Source organism: Leptonychotes weddellii, chromosome 3 (genome assembly GCF_054177405.1).
Source record: "Leptonychotes weddellii isolate Sample4059 chromosome 3, ASM5417740v2, whole genome shotgun sequence".
Classification (NCBI taxonomy): domain Eukaryota; kingdom Metazoa; phylum Chordata; class Mammalia; order Carnivora; family Phocidae; genus Leptonychotes; species Leptonychotes weddellii.
In genome coordinates this window covers 65,065,028-65,085,018 of record NC_138371.1, presented here as the reverse complement: position 1 = coordinate 65,085,018, position 19,991 = coordinate 65,065,028, and the positions used below count along the sequence as shown (strand labels likewise).

Below are 19,991 nucleotides of genomic sequence, written 5' to 3'. Positions count from 1 at the left end.
GGGGGGGGTCGGAGGGGGAGATGAACCATAAGACACTATGGAATCCAAGAAAGAAACTGAGGGTTTTAGAGGGGAAGGGAGTGGGGGGATGGGTTAGCCCAGTGATGGGTATTAAGGAGGGAACATATTGCATGGAGCACTGGGTGTTATACGAAAACAATGAATCATGGAACATTACATCAAAAACTAATGATGTACTGTATGGTGACTAACATATAATAACTAACATAATAAAATAAAATTAATTAAAGAATATATATATAAATAAAAATAAAAAAACAAACAGGCATTGGATTTTGTCATATGTGTGTTTTTCTGCATCTATTGATATGATCATGTGACTTTAAAAATAGCCTGTTGATGTGATGGATTACACTAATTGATTTTCAGATGTTAAATAATCCTTGCATAACTGGGATAAATCCCATTTGGTTGTGGTGTATAATTCTTTTTTACATTGTTGGATTCAATTTATTAATATTTCATTGAAGATCTTTGCTACTCTGTTCATGAGAGATATTGGTCTGTAATTTTCTTTTCTTGCAAAGTCTTTGTCTGATTTTGGTATTAGGGTAATGCTGCCCTCAGAATGAGACAGTAAGTATTCCTCTGCTCTCTTTTCTGTAAAAGATTGTAGAGAGCTGGCATAATTTCTTCCTTAAGTGTTTAGTAGAATTCACCAGTGAACCCATGCGGACCTGGGTTTGTTTTGAAAGCTTATGAATTTTTGTTTCAATTTCTTTAATAGCTATAGGCCTACTCCAGTAGTTTATCTCTTCTTGTGTGAATTTTGGCTGATTGTATCTTTAAAGGAATTGGTCATTTTCATCTGGGTTATCAAATTTGTGCATACAGAGTTGTTCATAATATTCCTTTATTACCCTTTTATTGTCTCTGGGATCTGTAGTGCTGCTCCCTATTTTATTTGTGATATTAGTAATTTGTGTCTTCTCTCTTTTCTTAGTGAGTCTTGCTACAGGGTTATCAATTTCATTGATCTTTTCAAAGAACCAACTTTTGATTTTATTGATTTTCTTTATTGAGTTCCTGTTTTCAATTTTACTGATTTCTGCTCTAATTCTTATTATTTATTTTCTTTGACCTACTTTGGATTTAATTTTCTCTTCTTTTTCTAGTTTCCTAAGGTAGAAGCTTAGACTGTTGATTTTAGATATTTCTTTTTTTCTAATATATGTGTTCAGTGCTTTAAATTTCCCCCTAGACATTGCTTTCTCTGCATCTTACAAGTTTTGATAAGTTGTATTTTCATTTAGTTTAAAATGTTTAAAATTCCTCTTGAGATTTCTTTTTTGACCCATGTGTTATTTAGAAATGTATTGTTGAATCTCTAAGCATTTTGGAATTTTCCAGCTATCTTTCTGTTATTGGTTTCTAGTTTAATTTCACTGTGGCCTGAGAGAAGACACTGTATGATTTCTATTCTTTTAAATTTGTTAAGGTGTGTTTTATGGCCAGAATGTGGTCTATCTTAGTGAACATTGCAGGTGAGCTTGAGAAGAATGTGTAATTTGTTGTTGATGGATTAAGTAGTCTATAGATATCTGATAGAGGGGTATTAAAGCCTCCAACTGTAATAGTAGCTTCATCTATTTCTCCTATTTCTTCTTCATCTATCTCTCCTGGAGCTATCCAAAACTGCTCTATCAGTTTTTTTCTCATGTATTTCGACACTCTGCTGTTAAGCACATACATATAAAGGACTGTTATGTCTTCTTAGAGTAGTGACTCCTTTAACATTATGTAATGTCCCTTTTTTTAATCCCTGAAAACTTTCCTTGTTCTGAAGTCTGCTCTATGAAATTAATACAGCTATTCCTGCTTTCTTTTGATTAGTATTTGCATTGTATATCTTTCTCTACCCTTTTACTTTTAATCTACATGTGTCTTTATGTTTAAAGTGTGTTTTCTTGCAGTCAACAAACAGTTGGGTCTTGTGTTTTGATCCGCTCTGACAATCTCTGCCTTTTAATTGGTATATTTAGTCCTTTGGCTAATTATTATTACATATTTGATATATGAAAATTATTTTGATAGTATTATAATAATATCTATCTTTCCTCAGAGAAAAGCCTGAGGCCCCCTAACCCATTTCCTCCAGAAACAAATTTAGAGGTAACCTATTGCCTATCATTTCTTGGGGTAGCCCTGATTGAGACCCACAAGTAAAAAAGGGAGCAAGGTATCCAAATAGGAACTCATGCTGAGGTAAAGGGGTGTCGAGTCTAGGTTGGTGACCTAAGGACCTAAAGCTTGTTCCACAGAGGCTTGGTCTAGCGTAGTTGTGGCTGAAGCCATTATTTTCTCTGGAGCTAACTAACCTGGCACAGTTTCATGTTGTGGGATCCAGAGCTGAGGTTATGAGAGTGAACTAATAGAGCTCTAACTCTGAAATCCTGGCTAAATTACCACAGATGTCCACGGAGGAGATGGATTAATAAGAATGTTATCTAAGTAATGGGTCAGTATTCCACAGCAAGGTGGCAGTGACTGTGGACTGATAAGAGGTGCCCATATGTGCCCATTCACAGTGCTTCAAAGAATAACAGACTATTCTGGATGCAGTAAGCCCCTGAGATTCTTTGACAATGAGGGGGAGATGGGGAAAAGACTTGAGGAGGAAGAAACTGGACTTCCTGCTAATAAAGGCATACGTGGTCATGAGCAATAATTTTAAACCTTGAACCTGTCAATGTTACATGCTTTATACTTTAAAAAATGATCAGCCATATGTCACCCCCTGCGAACCTCTGGTAATTGTTTTAGTTGATTTAGGCATTAAGAAAACATCAAGGAAGGGCGCCTGGGTGGCTCAGTCGGTTGAGCGACTGCCTTCGGCTCAGGTCATGATGCTGGAGTCCCGGGATCGAGTGCCGCATCGAGCCCCGCATCGAGCCCCGCATCGGGCTCCCTGCTCGGCGGGGGGTCTGCTTCTCCCTCTGCCCTCTTCCCTCTCGTGCTCTCTGTCTCATTCTCTCTCTCTCTCTCAAATAAATAAATAAAATCTTTAAAAAAAAAAAAAAGAAAAAAAGAAAACATCAAGGAAGCACGGAAGGAGGTGGACCATGCGGTGGAAGGGATTTGGGAGAAGGGGTATTACAGTCCCCTCTACTCACGAGGCTGATGTGCATTCCAGTGTGTGTACTGCACTGGCTCGGACTTCTGCCCCCCCGCCGTCTTCCAAGTGTATTCTCCTGTATCATTTTGATCTTGTAGCGCTATCCAGAAATAACTGTCCTTCGTTTTTACCACACTACTGATCAAACTGGTAATAAAAGCCTGTTCAAACCTTAAAAACGGAAAGAGGAAATGGTTATAGCAAGTTTCTGGGCAATAAACAAATGTCATTAAAGCATAACGAGGTGCACAGAATGGCACCAGAGTAAGCCTTTCTGATGAATTCTTCAGAACATGGAGCAGAAAAACACTCAAAGACGCCGAACATTACTAATACATGCCAAATGTCCGTGCAATTCCTAGAAATAGATGAGTGAGGAGAATTTGAGTCTCAGAGACAAGGCTTACTTCTTTCAAGGATAGAGTCCAGCTCCACTTTCAGAGTAGAGGTGGTAAAGTCCATCAAGCTAGCAATATATTTCTTGGCACAACATGTGCCCTATTTTGTAATTAGGCCACATAGCACATACCTTGCCATAATGTGTGCCAGGGGGACCCGGCAGTGGGCAGGGGGAATGAACATTGCCAACATGGAGTTCACATGTACCCATCCACCACACTTGCCTGGTGATAAGAGAACCGAGATTGGAGTAGCAATTTTATGTCTCCCAAATCGGTTTGTTCACAAGCACATGGAGTCCTTGGCTTTTTCAAATGTGTTCAGATGTGCACATTCACTGAAGATAAATGTAAAACCCTAGGAACTAATCCAAGGATGTACACCCACTCATATTTTCCCCACACAGCTGAATGAATTAGTGTTCATTGATTGGTGGCAGCGTTCCTTTCCCAACATGAATGCAGCAAAAGTGGAATCTGGAAAATTTGTATATATGCTTCCACATGAATATCTAATAGAAAAATGTGAGTATTAAAATTTAAGTAGCATTGAAATTTTAGGCTAAGTTGTAAACTATCTTGAAAAATTTATTTTCAATGTGTCTGAAGTTTTGAGGAAACACATTTCAAACAGTGGTGACTTTGGCCAGAACTGTTGAGTCAATGAGAAAGGGTAGGCCTGATGAAATTACCTAGGAAACCTAGGAAGGCAAATTAGACTTTTTCATCCAATTCTGGAATTGTTTCATTATCAGGCATCCTTAAGTTGCTAAGGGAAACAAAAGCAATGGGGTCAAAGGAAATGGGGGGGGGGAGGAGAGGAAAGAACACAAAGAAGTAAAATTTTTAACTGCCTTATGAACATCACTACCAACATTTAGTGATCTTAGGCATCCATGATACTCATCTTTGCAGAGCATATGGATTTTTATTATGCTTTAGTAAATATTTTCTGTACTCTATTAATAATCGAAATAGCACACATTTGAAATTAGAAAAGTTCTTTTTAACTAGATTACAGTGGCAGAATTTTATGTAAATATGCTTCAAAAGGAAAGTACATAAAACTAAACATTGTCTAGATGCTATTGTAATTTTCCTTATGCTTCCAGTGGTTCATGCTCTCATAATTTAGGATCTGCTTTTCCTTCTCCCCTCTTAGGCTCAGTAGCATTGTTATCATGCCCATCCAGTGCCTTTAACTACTGTCTTAGGAGACCAGCAAGGCACTACATCCTGGAAGCTACGTCCAGACCACCATCACTGTGCTGGTTCTAAACCCAGGAGACATTGCTGGTTCTTCCATTACCTTGTACTGTGGCATTTATTGGCTAATGGAGAGAAAACATTGTCTGTGAACTTGGCCACTGATATCATTATTCATGACAACATTTTGCTTTTGTTCCCTGTTGGTTTTAGATTTCTTTAGTCACACTGATTTGTTATTTTATCACTATTAATGATTGCTTAAAACAATAGAAACCTTGTGCTTCTTAAATTGGCAAGTATCTTTTAAGTAGTTGCTTATAATATGCATACATTAGGTCCTAAAACCTTCAAATCAGGACTCTAGTTTTCTTGGTACAGTTTAGAAGATATCATTGTTAATAAAGAAATTCAGCTAATATGTCTTTCTTTTAAATCATATATTCTAAGAACTTAATTCTAGATCACAGCATGCAGCCTTTTGAGTGTCTGTTTTCAACAGATAAAGAAACAAGAGGACATTTTATACTCACTATTTGGTTCCAAACACTTAAAAAAAACTCTGAAAACTCTGGCTCACAGTAATAGAGCAGATGATCTTTTAAGGTCTTTTCCGGCCTTGTGTTTAGAATTCTTCATTTGAGAATATTCCAGAGTTTTTTTTATATTTGGTCTTTTTGTCTCGTTTCACTGGATTATATAATTCAAATGTTTTGTGACTTAAGGAGCAAAAAGTAACCATATGTACATGTTTTTATATTATTATTTGAACCAGAATAACATATTATATCTAAGGAATTCCGTAAAGTAAAAATTGTTATTTTTTAGAAAAACAAATGAAATAAACAAATACTTTGCATACGTTTAACTACTTGTAGAAAAAAATTTTTTTCCAATCAACTCCTTAAAAAAGTTAAGAAATCAAATGTGCATTTTCAGTGTAAATAAGAAAAATATATCTTGAATTTCCATCAGTTTGATGAGAAATTGTTACTCATGGTGCTAAACATTACATTTTAATTTTAAAAGTGTAATTTGAAGGCAGCAATACATTATTTTTGGGATACATTGACAAATTTTTTCATTTCAAAATAAATTTTGCATTTCAAAAAATGCACACTTCAAAAGGAGATATTGTGTATTTGAATCTCTAACTGAACATATTTCTTCATCTGTTTAGCCAGTGACGAATGTAGCTGAAAGAAAAAAAAGATGTTTCTTGTCTGTAACACAACACTTAGCTGACAGCAGTACTTAATGATTATGTTTGTATTACCTAAAACAAGAGATTGAAAAAAAGTAATGAACTGGATGTAGCTTCACTAGAGAGCTTATTTCAATTAAAAAAAATTGTGGTAGTTTTACACATAGTGATCCAGTTAGGAGGTATTCAACTTTGAGCTGAATAATTGCAATGGGATTTCTTTTTTTTTTTTTTAATTTTTTTTGGTTTGCTTTATTTATTTATTCATGAGAGTCAGAGAGAGAGATAGAGAGAGGCAGCGGCAGAGGGAGAAGCAGGCTCCCCGCCTAGCAGGGAGCCCGATGCGGGACTCGATCCGAGGACCCTGGGATCGTGACCTTAGCCGAAGGCAGATGCTTAACCATCTGAGCCACCCAGGCGCCCCTGGGATTTCTTTTAATAACATAATTGTTAACATTTTTAATACCATATTCAAATAACTGACTCTATTGCTGAATGAATACAAAATGATAAATTTCTTCCTCCTTCTTTTAAATAAAGAATAAAAATAGAATATCAGTAGTTTTAAAATGGGAGAATGCATCATGATTATTACTACATAAGAAGTTTTTGGTGGCTTTCCTCAAGAACTAGAAATATTAAGTTTTTGGCTATTGTTTATTGCAAAAGACTAGAAGAGAAATATAGATTTAGAAAAGATACTTAACATACACACAAGAAATAAACCTGGAAGAACAAATTCCAAACTGTTAATGGCAGTTACCTTTGTTAACTGTTAATGGGAGAGATGTGGGAGGGAGGAGGAATGGAGGTGAGAGGACACTTTCACTTCTGGTTTATATTCTTTTGGCTTGCTTGAATTTATACCAATGAGAATGTTTTTATTGCATAATTTTAAAGAGATTAACTAAAGTATGTTTTTAAAAAGAAAGTTAGGGGGGCGCCTGCCAGTCCGTAAGCATCTGCCTTTGGCTCATGTCATGATCCCAGGGTCCTGAGATCGAGCCCCACATCGGGCTCCCTGCTCAGCAGGAAGCCTGCTTCTCCCTCTCTCACTCCCCCTGCTTGTGTTCCCTCTCTCGCTGTGTCTCTCTCTGTCAAATAAATAAATAAAAATCTTCTTTAAAAAAAAAAGAAAGTTAGGGGTGCCTGGGTGGCTCAGTTGGTTGAGTGTCCAACTCTTGGTTTCGGCTCAGGTCATGATCTCATGGGTAGTGGGACTGAGCCTCAGGTTGTAAGGCTCCGCATTTAGTGGGGAGTCTGCTTGAAGATTCTCTCCCTTTGCCCCTCCCCCAACTCGTGTGTGCTCTCTCTGTCTCTCTCAAATAAATAAATAAATCTTTAAAAAATATATAAAATAAAAAGAAGAAGAAAACTGAATTCTATTAAAAAAGTGTTAGAACTAGTAACTTAGGCAAAGCTCAGGATGCAAAGTCAACACACAAAAATCAGTTGCATTTCTATATACTAACTAATAAGAATCTGAAAAGGAAACTACAAAGACAATTCAATATATAACAGCATCAAAAATAAAAAAATATAGTTGAGAATAAATCTAACCAAGGAGGCGAAAGACTTGTACACTGAAAACTATAACACACTGCTGAAAGAAATTAAAGAAGACCCAAACATATGAAATACATCCCATGTTCATAGATTAAAATGTCATAGATTAATTGTTTAAATGTCCATACTACCCAAAGTGATCTACAGATTGAATGCAGTCTATGTCAAAATCCCAATGATGTCTTTTGCAGAAATAGAAAAATCCACCTTAAAATTCATATGGAATTTCAAGGGATCCTGAATAGGAAAGACAAACATGAAAAAGAACAAAGTTGGTCTCACACTTCTCGATTCAAAACTTACTGAAAGTACAATGATCAAAAAATGTGTGGTACCAGCATAAAGACAGATACAGATTAATAGAATAGAATAGAGAACCCAAAAATAAAAACACTTGCATATATGGTCAAATGATTTTCCACAAGTGTGCCAAGACTGTTCAATGGGAAAAGGACAGTCTTTTCAACAATGATGTTAGGAAAATTGGATATCCACCTGCAGAAGAATACATTTGGACTCTTCTTTCTTTATACCAGTTACAAAAATTAACTGAAAGTGGATCAAAGACCTAAACGCAAGAGCTAAAATTATAAAACTCTTAGGAAAAAAACACAGGGAAATTTTTCATGACACTGAATGTGGCAATGATTTCTTGGATATGTCACCAAAAGTACAGGCAACAAAATAAGAATGGATAAAGTGGACTTAACCAAAATTTAAAACTTTGTGCATCAAAGGACATCAACAGAGTGAAAAAGCAACCCACGGAATAGGAGATACATTCGTATTTGCAAGTAGGAAATACATTCGTATTTGCAAATTGTGTATCTGATAAGGGATTAATATCCAGACTATATGAAGAACTACTAGAACTCAACAACAAAGAATAAACACTCCAATTAAAAAATAGGTAAAGGACTTGAATAGACATTTCTCCAAAGAAGATATACAAATGCCAAAAGCACATGAAAAGACACTCAATATCACTAGTCATTAGGGAAGTGCAAGTTGAAACCACAATAAGATACCATTTCATACCCATTAGGATGGCTATTATATAAAAAAAACATAACAAGTTGGCTAGGATGTGGAGGAATTGGAACTCCTGAGCACTGCTGGTGGGAATGTAAAATGGTGCTGCCGATATGGAAAACAGTATGGCTGTTCCTCAAAAAATTAAAAATAGAATTATCATATCATCCAGAAATTCCACTTCTGGGTATGTTACTCAAAAGAATTGAAACCAGGGCCTTGAAAGATATTTGTACATTCATGTTCATAGCAGCATTTTTCACAATAGTCAAAAGGTGGAAGCATCTCATGTCCATTGTATGAATGGATAAACAAAATGTGATATATACATATTATAGAATATTATTCAGCCTTAAAAAGGAAGGAAATTTTGACACATATTACAACATAGATTAACCTGGAGGACATTAGACTAAGTGAAATAAGCCAGATACAATAGCACAACTGCATGATTCCATTGATGTGTTAACCTCACAGAGACAGAAAGTAGAATGATGGTTGCCCAAAGCTGGGGGCAGGGGAAAATGGGGAGTTATCATTTAATGGGTACAGAATTTTAGTTTGGGAAGATGAAAAAGTTATGGAAATGGATGATGGTGATGACTGTGCAATAATATGACTGTACTTAATGCCAATGAACTGTATACTTAAAAATGGTTATAATGATCAATTTTATGTTCTACATATTTTATCACAATAAAAAATTAACTGCAAAAATGTTTAGGGGGTATGGTGGTTGCAGGAAAGTAGCAGAGCTGTAAAAATGCTTGGAAATAATGCATATTTAAACCTAGGAGAAAATGAGATATTGCAGGACTTCTTACTTTTGGCAAAATGCAAAAAATTAAATGTCATTTGGATTATTTTATACCAAATATTCCATGGCTGATTGATTCAAGATTTAGATATATATGCGTTTACAGGATTATCCATGGTAACTCTGGAACTCAAGTTTTGCAGTCATGCCCTATCTGGAAGTAAAGCGTCCAGGCCTGAAAAAATTTTGTAACAGTTAGCAAGAAAATAACAGTCTGTTAGTCCACAATAAGGGTCTGTTTTTCTTCCCCTCTCTATTCCACAAAGTGTTAAATGTCCTAGACCAGGAGCAGTTGCCTGATAACAAAAGAAATACGTAATTTGTAGCAGGTGGTTCTAATTGTGCCCATCAAATCTGTCCTCAATTGTGCAGAAGAGTGGAAAATCAATTAGCAACTACAAGCTTGAGCACTGGTGAGTGACAGGAGTGTCTTAACGCAAACAGGAAATCAGTAATGGAAGAAAATGATTACCAAGGCTGCTAGTGGAAACTCCTGGATCTGAGGAGAATTTCCATCTACTGTCCAACCTTCTCAGACAAAAGATGCTGTTGAAAAATTTTGTTGTGCCTTGTCACTCAAAGAGTGGGGTGTAGTGTGGGTCTTTGTTTCTTACCTGATGGAGTCTGTGTGAATAAAAATTAAGAGCACGGGGCCCTTTCTTTCCTCAACGTGCATGTCCTGTGTTGGAGTCACTGCTTTGGGTGTAGACGTGTTTGCAGGGCAATGTACACGCGTGGTAACTGTCTGGGAGAGATGCCTCACTGGGCCTAGTGGAGAGCACTGCAGGAGCTTGACTGTTCATTGAGTAGCATACTAGCACAAGGTCGCCTGGGTGGGCATACGAGGTTGTGGATGGAATGACAACAAACTTATCGATGCTATAGTTCTGCTTTAGAGTTAGACCACATATTAGTATTGGCTACTGAATACAGTTTATCAAGAAACAAATCATTTATAACATACTCTTAGATCCAGTTTTGGAGGAAATGGAACCAAGGAGATTTTTTTTTTTCCAGACACTTTCCGTTATTTGTAGGAGATCTCCATTCTTAGAAAATGAAGACTTTGAACGCTGATTTCTGCCTTACTTGGATCACTGTGGCATTATAGGTTATCTGTAATGTCACTTTGTTGTTTTGTTTTTTGTTTTTGTCAGAAAGAGAGAGAGAGTGCACAAGCAGGGGGAACGGCAGGCAGAGTGAGAAGCAAGCTCCCTGCTGAGCAAGGAGCCCGATGTGGAACTCGATCCCAGCACCCTGGGATCATGACCCGAGCTGAAGGCAGACGCTTAACTGACTGAGCCACCCAGGCATCTCTGTAGTGTCACTTTGAATTTTCCATTTATTGTGTTCTTCCACTTTCTTCACTTGTTTCATATTTCTATGTTCTATCTCTTCAGCTGCTGGCCTGCAAGTGGCACCCGGACAATTACACCAGGCCTTTTATTTCTTTTGTACAGCATGCCAGTGTTTGATATGGTGCCTCTCACAATATAGATATTTAATAAATAATTTTCTAATAAATGCTTGACTATTGGCTTTTTGCATTGTCAGAGAGCATATGAAAAGTAATTAACACAGTGCCAGGTATGTGACAGGTATTCAGTGAATATTACACAAAAAAAAGAAAAGAAAGAATAAGACATAAGAAACAGGTGAAACAATTACACTTATTTTCTTCAGTGAAAAACATAATTAAGTTATAATTAACAAAAGAGCATAGCTTCATTGATCAGACTCCTGAATAAAGCCCAATGTTGGCTCACTTACTGGAGGATTTCTAACCCAAGGTGTTCTTGAAACATTTTGGGTGGGTGGGCAAGTTGAAGATAAAGGCTTCCTTCTGCCTGGCAGCTGGGAAGAAGGAAGGTGGAACCAAAAAATAACACTGAGATACATCAAGGGTGGTGCTATTCCTGAAAGAAGGGTCTCCTGAGCACAAAATATCTCACTAGGCAATTTATTTTGCCAACTGCTGCCAATCCAGTCGTGGGTGTGTGTGTGTGCGTGTGTGTGCGCGTGCATGTGTGTGTACGCATTCTGTGCATGGTTTGAAGGAAAGACTGGGAAAGAAAGTGAGAGGTAAGAGGAGGAAGGAAATACTGGTGCCTTTGAATGTTGACTTCCTCTGTGAGGAGAGCAGAGAAAGCAGTAATTCCTCCTACAGATTAGACCTATGTGTGAAGAGTCTCTACATAAAACCACAGTGTCAATTGTCTTGTTTCCTGATCTTCAGTGGATATTTTTAAAGGCAATGGCCTCAGTAAAAAAGCAAGTGACTAGCTTTGCAGGTACAAGTTCCCATGCAACCACTGAAGGATTCTACCTTGTTTCTGTCTTCAGCTTGGAGGAGTCGGTTTCCCAGCCCTCATTGTTCTCTTGGCATTGACAGTGACACTGAGGTCACTTCCGCTGTTGGTACTTTTATTCCCTATTACAAATCTATAGCATGTTGCAAATTCTGTGGAGTGTCAAAAGGACACAGTTTCTCTGTTAGTATGAAGAAGACACCTGTGCACAGAGAAGTCTACATCTAAGCAAATATAGAGCTAAGAAGCAATGGGGAAGCATTTGAAAATCCTCCACAGTTTAGCTATACTTTCGTTTAAAAAAAAAACCCACATAACTCACACACATTACATTAAAAACATACTTAATTTTTAAATTTTTAAATAACATACTTCGTTTCCATTACAAACCTTTAGATAAAATCTAAATACAATTGAATACATTAGCAAAGCTAAATAATTAATATATCTTTATGGAACATAAAAGTCATCTTAAATTTTCTCTTTGTTACTCAAAAATTGATTTAAGAATAACGGTGTATGATTTAAATTCATCTCGATCAATAATTTAAATAATTTAATACTCTAATGTACAGTACACTTTCGATTTTGACAAGTTACTGATTATGGCTAGATTTTACCATCCCAGGAGCCCTCTTGTCAAAAAAGTACAGTCATGTTTCTGATAGAAAATTTCTATCTTACCTATTTGTAATGGTTACAAGTGCAGGAGGACAGTAATAACCACTGGAGGCATGGTCAAAACTTCGAAGAACAGTGTCAATTTTGTAACAGAATCCACCATGTCTCTCCCATCCCTTAAAAAAGGAAATAGAAAATTAAGGACATAATCTGATTTAAACAGCAAAACATTGTTTTTGTGTATTCTCACTCAAAAGTCAAAACTTGAATTTTTGTCTTGAAATCTTTGTATGTATCCTACCTGGTAATGCCATTAGCTACAGCCACGTCTATATTTATTTAATTAATGATTAAAACCTAAACGTTTTAATTAATCTGAAATCTTAAAACCTAAAACAGATGAAAACAAAGGGGCACTCACTCAAGATCTCTCTCTTTCTCTGTCTCTGCTCAGACTTACAAAATTTCATACCAATGGTTCCTGCAGGATGGTAGAAGTTAAGAGTGTTGGCTTTGAAGGCAGAATGCCTGGGTTTGAATACTGGCTCTACTACTGTGAACTTTATTTAGTCTCTAAATGTCTGAATTTTCTCCTCTGTAAAATGAAGATAATAATAGTATCCACGGAGTTGTTCAGAATGAAAGGGAGACAGTGCAGGCAGAGACCTTAAATAGAGCCAGGAACTCAATATGAGCAAAGAGGACATATGTATCTAGATAATAGTGTATGTTTTTTTCAACTTTCTTTCATATTACATATTTCATGTTACCCCACTAAGTTTCACTGAGGTTAGAGATCTGGATAAAGTCATAAGCTAGTGGACAAGCTGTCCTGGAACCCAATTCTGGTGTAATCCATGATGGTCTTAGCTAGATCATAATATTTCCAAATAGAAACTGGCTAAAATATATATAAATTATTCCTAAATCAATCAACTGGCTCTCCTTTGAGAGAAAGAGAGCAAGCTTTGGCATTTAAACAAAAATAATAAATGCGTAGCTCCATGGCTCCGCCCTGAGAGCAATGAGGGGTGGCTCTGTTCTTTAAAATCATATACTGCAGGAGACATGCATTCACTAGTCTTCTATATTTAAACTGAGTTATTTTAGTCCCCTTCCAGTATTATAAAATCACATCACTTACATCTATTTTTATGTATTCACCAGGGTTTTTTTTGTATTCACGAGATTTAAAATACACTTTATTCTGTGTCTTGCCAATACTTGACAGATTTTGATCAGATATAAAATGATTTCTGCTATATTTCTTATAAAAGGTCTCAGTCTTGCAGTAAATTAAAGAAAACCTTATTTTAGAACTCAGCAATTTTAGTTCAAAACATATTATTAAATGAGGTGTGGATCACAGGAGTTCCACATCCAGCCAGCCAGGATGTGCTCTGAACTCACTCCCTTAACCTCTCCCCATAATCTTATCTATGTGAGTAATTGACAGCTCCAGCCAGAAACCCCTGGATCACTCTAGATGGGGTGGGAGGTTAGACGGCTTTTCTATCTGGAAGGACAGGCGGAGGAAGGCTGACAATTTGACCTTTCTAACAAAGTATTCCTTCTTCATTAGTAGTTTTCAGATCACAGGCTGCTTAGTAAAATAAAAAATCCGAGAACTGAACAGGCTCAAGAAAAGTGGCAGGGGGAGGGATGTGGCATAGTAATAATCAGAAAGACAAAGACTCTTTACTACAAGCCTTTGTCCATACAATGAAAGTGGGAAGAATAATTGACTGTATCTGTGAATAGCTTTTGTACATGAGGCGCCATTTCATTTTAAATGATGATGATGACAGTACTGAAACAATTGCTCATATTATACAATCCCAAAAAACTAACTCAGAGGGAAAAAAGTCTTTTTTTTTTTTTGCTTTGAAATTATCAAAAAATTCCCCCCCCCTTTATGTAGTGCCTTTCATTCCTGTGACTTATTCATTCCATAACTGGAAGGCTGTATTTCCCACTAACCTTCACTCATTTTGCCCAACACTGCCCCGTCACCCCCGCAGGCAACCATCTAGTTTGTTCTATATATTCATAGGTCTGATTCTGCTTTTTGTTTGTTTATTCATTTGTTTTTTTAGATTCCACATATAAGTGAAATCATATGGTATTTGCCTTTCTCAGACTTACTTCACTTAGCATTATACTCTGTAGGTCCTTTTCATGTTAGTGCAAATGACACAATCTCATCCTTTTTTATGGTTGTGTGATATTCCTCTCTGCGTGTGTTGGGGGTGTGTATGCATACACCACATCTTCCTTATCCATTCATCTATTAATAGACACTCAGGTTGCTTCCATATCTTGGCTATTGTAGATAATGTTGCAATAAACATAGAGGTGCATATATCCTTTCAAGTTAATATTTTTGCTTTCTTTGGAAATACCCAGTAATGGAATTATTGGATCACATGGTATTTCTATTTTTAATTTTTGAGGAACCTCCATACTGTCTTCCAAGTGGCTGTGCCAGTTTGCATTCCCACCAACAGTGCATGAGTGCATAAAGATTCCTTTTTTTCCACATCTTCACCAACACTTACTATTTCTTGTATTGTTGATTTTAGAGATTCTGACAGGTGTAAGGTGATATCTCATTGTGGTTTTGATTTGCATGTCCCTGATGATGAGTGATGTTGAGGATCTTTTCATGTGTTTGGTGGCCATCTGTATGTCCTCTTTGGAAAAATGTCTGTTGAGGTCCTCTGTCCATTTTTAATTGGATTTTTTGGGGATTTTTTAGGTGTTGACTTTTGAGGTTCTTGCATATTAACTTCTTATTGGATATACCATTTGCAAATACCTTCTCCCACTCAGTAGGTTGCCTTTTTGTTTTATTGATAGCTTCTTTCACTGTGCAAAAGGTTTTTATTTTGATGTAGTCCTAATAGTTTATTTCTAATTTTGTTTCCTTTGCCTTAGGAGACATATCTAGAAAAATGTTTCTACTGCCAATGTGAGAGAAATTACTACCTTTTTCCCTTCTAGGATTTAAAGGTTCTGGGTCTCACATTTAGGTCTTTAATCCATTTTGAGTTTATTTTTGTGTGCTGTGGGAGAAATATTTTATTTAATTTTTTGTTTTGTTTTAATGTTTTATTCATTTATTTGACAGAGAGAGCACAGGCAGTGCTAGTGGCAGGAGGAGGGAGAGGGAGAAGCAGACTCCTTGCTGAGCAGAGAGCCCAACGTGAGGCTCGATCCCAGGACCCTGGGATCATGACCTGAGCCGAAGGCAGACGCTTAACGACTGAGCGACCCAGGCGCCCCTGTGAGAAATATTATATAAGTTGGTTTTGCATGTACAAACTGTTTAGAGAAGTGCACTGAAGCAGTTGGCTAAAGGGAAGGAAACTTTTGAAACCATATTCACGGATTGATACATAAAGAAATTAATGGGACTTTCATCACAAAGTTAGAGAACTGGCTCTGAACTCCAAATTTACTCTGAACTTTAAATACTGGTAATGCTAGCCAGAAAAGGGAAGCAGTGTACAAAAGTTTGAATAGAACATCAGTTCTATTTCTGCTGTGTAAGGAGTTAATTTCCTTTTCAACACAAATACAACATGTTGAGTTGCCTTGAAAATCACAGTAAGACATACTTTTTTTTTTTCAGTATTTCTTGTCAGATAGGGATTAGATCAGTAATCAGCTCTAAGTAATTCAGGAACTGTAGTCATTAGATACAATGTTTGGTAGCATGTTAGCTATGACACAGGTATTATTGACCTAGAGGATGAAGAGTAATTCATACGTTTACACACTGACTAATGAATAAATTGCAGTATCTTGGAGAGATGGGTCATCACTTCATTGAAACATAAATAACTGGATTAGAAGAAAAATAAAGAATTGCATAAAAAGCCAGCTTTGGGAAATTTTTGAGATGCATACAAATTTCCAATATTTAAACCCAAATTCTTTAGTGTGTGTGTGGGGGGGGGCGGGGATGAGAAAGAAAGAGAGGGAGAAAGAGAGAGAGAATGCATGTGTTGAGAACTTTACTGCAGGATATTGAATGTATTTGAAGAAATTTAAAACATAACTGTCTACCTTTGACTTTTAAACCTAAAGTATTAATGTATCTTTTATTACTTTAAGTACTGAAAATAAGTATGTTAAGTACCAAAAATCGTTTACTACTTAAAATATGAAAGTATTTTTTATTATCTCTTTCCCAAATAATAAATATATTTCAAACATGCACTTCTTGCCAGTATTCTATTCAAAGATTTAAGTTTAAGAATAGTGAAAAGGAAGGCAGGACTCTTGAGTGCAAAAGTTCACTCTCCATCAAAGGAATGCGTTTCTTTTCACTCTGCCGGTCTTCACCTGTGAGACAGGGCATCACACAGCAGTCATTGTTTGTACAGATGGTATAACAGGATCATTTATGTTTCTAATTTCAAAAGAAAAGTAGTTTAGGTCAAAGAAGCAACGATCCTTCTCAGAGCTGTAAATCCTTCATATGCCCCTAGCTGATAATTGCTTGGTTTGCTAAAAGCAGCCCAAGGTCAGAAAAAAAAAGAGGGAAGGAAAGAAAGAAGGAAGAGAGATAAGGAGGGAGGGGAAAGAGGGAGGAAGGAGCAAAGGCAAGTGTGAGAGGGAGAGAGATTCACTTTAAAATTGCTGTTGCATAAATTATTCTAGTTATGAAGTCACTACACTAAACACAATGTTAACAGCACTTACCTCTCGACAGCCTGATTCAGTGTCAGAAGGGACATGGCCTGCTTTCTTACAAATGTAAAAAAGTGTTTCTTCACAATTTTTAACTTTCCAGTGTCCCTCCTAAGTGGAAAAATGTTACAAGGATGAATGAATACACTTCATTATTGATGCTGATAGGCAACATCAGTTATTTTGAATAAAAATATGATTAATAGTAAGTGTTTCAGGATGGAGTATATGAGTCAGGACTTTGTGTGGTCCTTAGAAGGGTTGATATTCTCTCTACATGGGAGTGGGAGGCCCCACTTCCTCCAGACTCTCAACAATTCTAAGACACGCAATCCCAGATTGGTGGGCAGGAGAGGAGGGGCCACTAATGTTTCTTGATAGTGTGCTAGGCCTAATGTTGGGTGATTGTCATATATAATCTCAACATTGCTGTGAGGTAGGCATTATTACTCCCATCTGAAAGGTTAGGTTTAATATTTACATAAGGTCTTACAGTCAGTAAAATTTGGAACTAGGATTTAATATCAGACTCAGCCTGGATTTACATTAGCTGCTCTCAATTTTTCCTTTAAAAGGATGGGTTAGAGCGGTGATTCTCAATCTTTACTGTGCATCAGAATTATCTGGAAGGGTTACGAAAGCACAGATGACTGGTCCTCATGATCATTGTGTCTTATTTAATAGGTCAGGTAGGACCTGAGAATCTGCATTTCTTACAAGGTTTCAATTGATGTTGATGCTGTTGGTCTGGGGGCCACACTTTGAAAGCCACTTGGATGAAACTATCCCTGTGACCAAGTCAGAATGCCGCTTCCTCTCTTTAATCACTTCTAAGTGTAAAATCGAATGCTTTGCTACTTACATGCATAAACCTGATACTGGGGGAATGCCTGGAAGCTACCATGAGTTACCCTAGATAACATTATAATAGCTGAACTTTGTGTTCAAGCCACAATGTCCTTCTTTATTACTAATTTTCCAAAGTCCCACTCCATTTCTTCTTTATATGACAGGCGGATACTTTCACGTCTTCTAGTTCTACAGACGGCTGCTCTAACATCCTACATTAATAATGAAATACAATAACTGCTAACAGATTAAAATTTTATCTTCCCAAAGGATTTGTTATTTCAACACAAATCAGACCTTTAGGCCAAAAGGCTCACAATTCAAATTTTAAGTGGTATCTCAGGCAAGCAGGGTTTTAGGGGAATATGAATACTGTATAGGAGGCTGACACCTTCATCTGTAAGAGCAGCTCTGGAGCCCTCCCCCCTGGAGTCTTCCAGCAAACCACCCCGTTAAAGGATAGTGTCAGGCATACTGTAGTTGCTTAATAATAATTGGATGGATGGATGAATGAATAAACATTTTCCTAGGCTCTCATATTCAAATTAGGCATCAACCATGCTTAGGTAACTTGTTAATTATAATAATTATATTCATATTGAGCTCTACTTCATGGGAATAAATGTTACTTTTTACGCATCCACTATTTAAGGAGCTACTGAGCTTCCAGAAAGGGGGACACAAAAATCAGCATTGTTCTGACACATCCTGTAATATTAATACCTGTCCTTACTCTCTTAAATATAATTTTCCTGTCCAAATGTTGGCTCCTGTTCTGTGGACATGCTAAGTGAAATACCGGTGTCTGTCAAACGAAAAAGGAGAGTGTCAGTAGGAAATGAAGGTCATCTTAATTATCTCAAAACCAATGAACCAATAAAGCATCAAATATTGTAGAATAAACGGTGATGGCTTTCCACAGTTAGACCCAAGACAAACATTTAGAGAGGTCATTGTTTATCTCCCTTCAAATGTGACTTGAGAACTACCTTAGCATTTAAATTGTAACTGAGCATATCTATAACAGCCTCAAAGATAATACAATGAAAGTGAGGTGCCATAAAAGTAAGTGCTTAGAAATTTTCTAAGTTTGGATGGCACAATTACTTTGTCAAGCTACTTAAGTAACATTTAATAAACTGCACTTAACATGGTATCCTGGTGATAAGAGTGAGAATGCCTACCAAATCCTAATGATTTACAACTCAACCAGTGAGTTTAGTAGCTATCTGATCAAAGAGATTAAGTCTAGTCTAAGGTATAATAAATGCATCAAATGACTTGGGATTAAACTAATTTTGTGTAATCTAATCAGATGTTTTAGATATATGAAAGACTAGAGCGTAGAGATAAATGTGATGTTAAGACCACTGGGACCATTACATACACATAAGGAAAAGAACAAGATTTTCCATTGAGTCACAGTTTTCAATGGGGTTACACACATTGTAGAAATCCTTTTATGTTAATAGGATAATGGAGCGTAAAAGCCATCAGTCTCTAGAGTAATTTCCTGACACTTCAGATCTTCTCCTCACATCTTCACCATAGAGGTCAATGACACCATCATCCACAAACACAGAGGTTGCTCAAGCCAAACACCTACCCTGTGCTCACCCCACATCTAATCTAGCAACAGTTTCTACCCTACAAAGGATCTTTGAATTTATCTGCTTGTTTCTATATTCACTACCCGAATTTAACACTGGAGTAGCCTCCAAACTGATTTCTCTGCTTCCATTTTTCCTCTCTCTTATCTATTCTCTAGGTAGCAGCCACAGTTACTTTTTAAAATGTAAATCAAACCATGCCCTTCATCTCCTTGAAGCCCCTTTTGTCATTCTATACCAGGGCTATAAGCCTCACATTTTTCAATTCCTCCTGCCCTCTCTCCTATAATCCCCTCATCAGTTCTACTTTCAAGCCACACTGGTCTTCTTTTTGATTATTAAACATGGCAAACCTTAGCCTTCCTTTGGACTTTTATACTAGCTATTGTCCCCTGTCTAGAATGTTCTTCCCCTGCGTCTCAAGAGTTTTTGTTTTTTTTTTCCTAAGTCCCAGCTTAAACGTCACCTCCTCAGAGAGCCTTTCCTGACTGTCCTGTCTGAAGTAGCAGCCCCAACCCAAGTTTTTCACCATCGGGTCACCTATT

At 36.9% G+C, this 19,991-nt stretch overlaps 1 protein-coding gene across 8 annotated transcripts in view; it reads right to left on the bottom strand.

The window, feature by feature from the left end:
* The window catches only part of PLA2R1 (phospholipase A2 receptor 1), a 115,401-nt gene that overhangs the window by 50,255 nt on the left and 45,155 nt on the right, over window positions 1-19,991 (bottom strand). For 5 of the 8 annotated variants that reach the window (XR_014143583.1, XM_081814328.1, XM_081814325.1 and 2 more), the window contains 5 exons: window positions 18,570-18,641; window positions 17,000-17,098; window positions 12,353-12,465; window positions 11,130-11,213; window positions 3,135-3,307 (listed from right to left, as the gene is read on the bottom strand). Coding sequence is in view for 7 of the 8 variants with exons in the window: in XM_081814328.1 (XP_081670454.1) it covers window positions 3,135-3,307; window positions 11,130-11,213; window positions 12,353-12,465; window positions 17,000-17,098; window positions 18,570-18,641 (541 nt within the window). In the remaining variant the exon portion in view is untranslated. The remainder of the gene's footprint in view (window positions 1-3,134; window positions 3,308-11,129; window positions 11,214-12,352; window positions 12,466-16,999; window positions 17,099-18,569; window positions 18,642-19,991) is intronic. The other 3 variants (XM_081814326.1, XM_081814324.1, XM_081814327.1) reach the window with 3 other exon arrangements.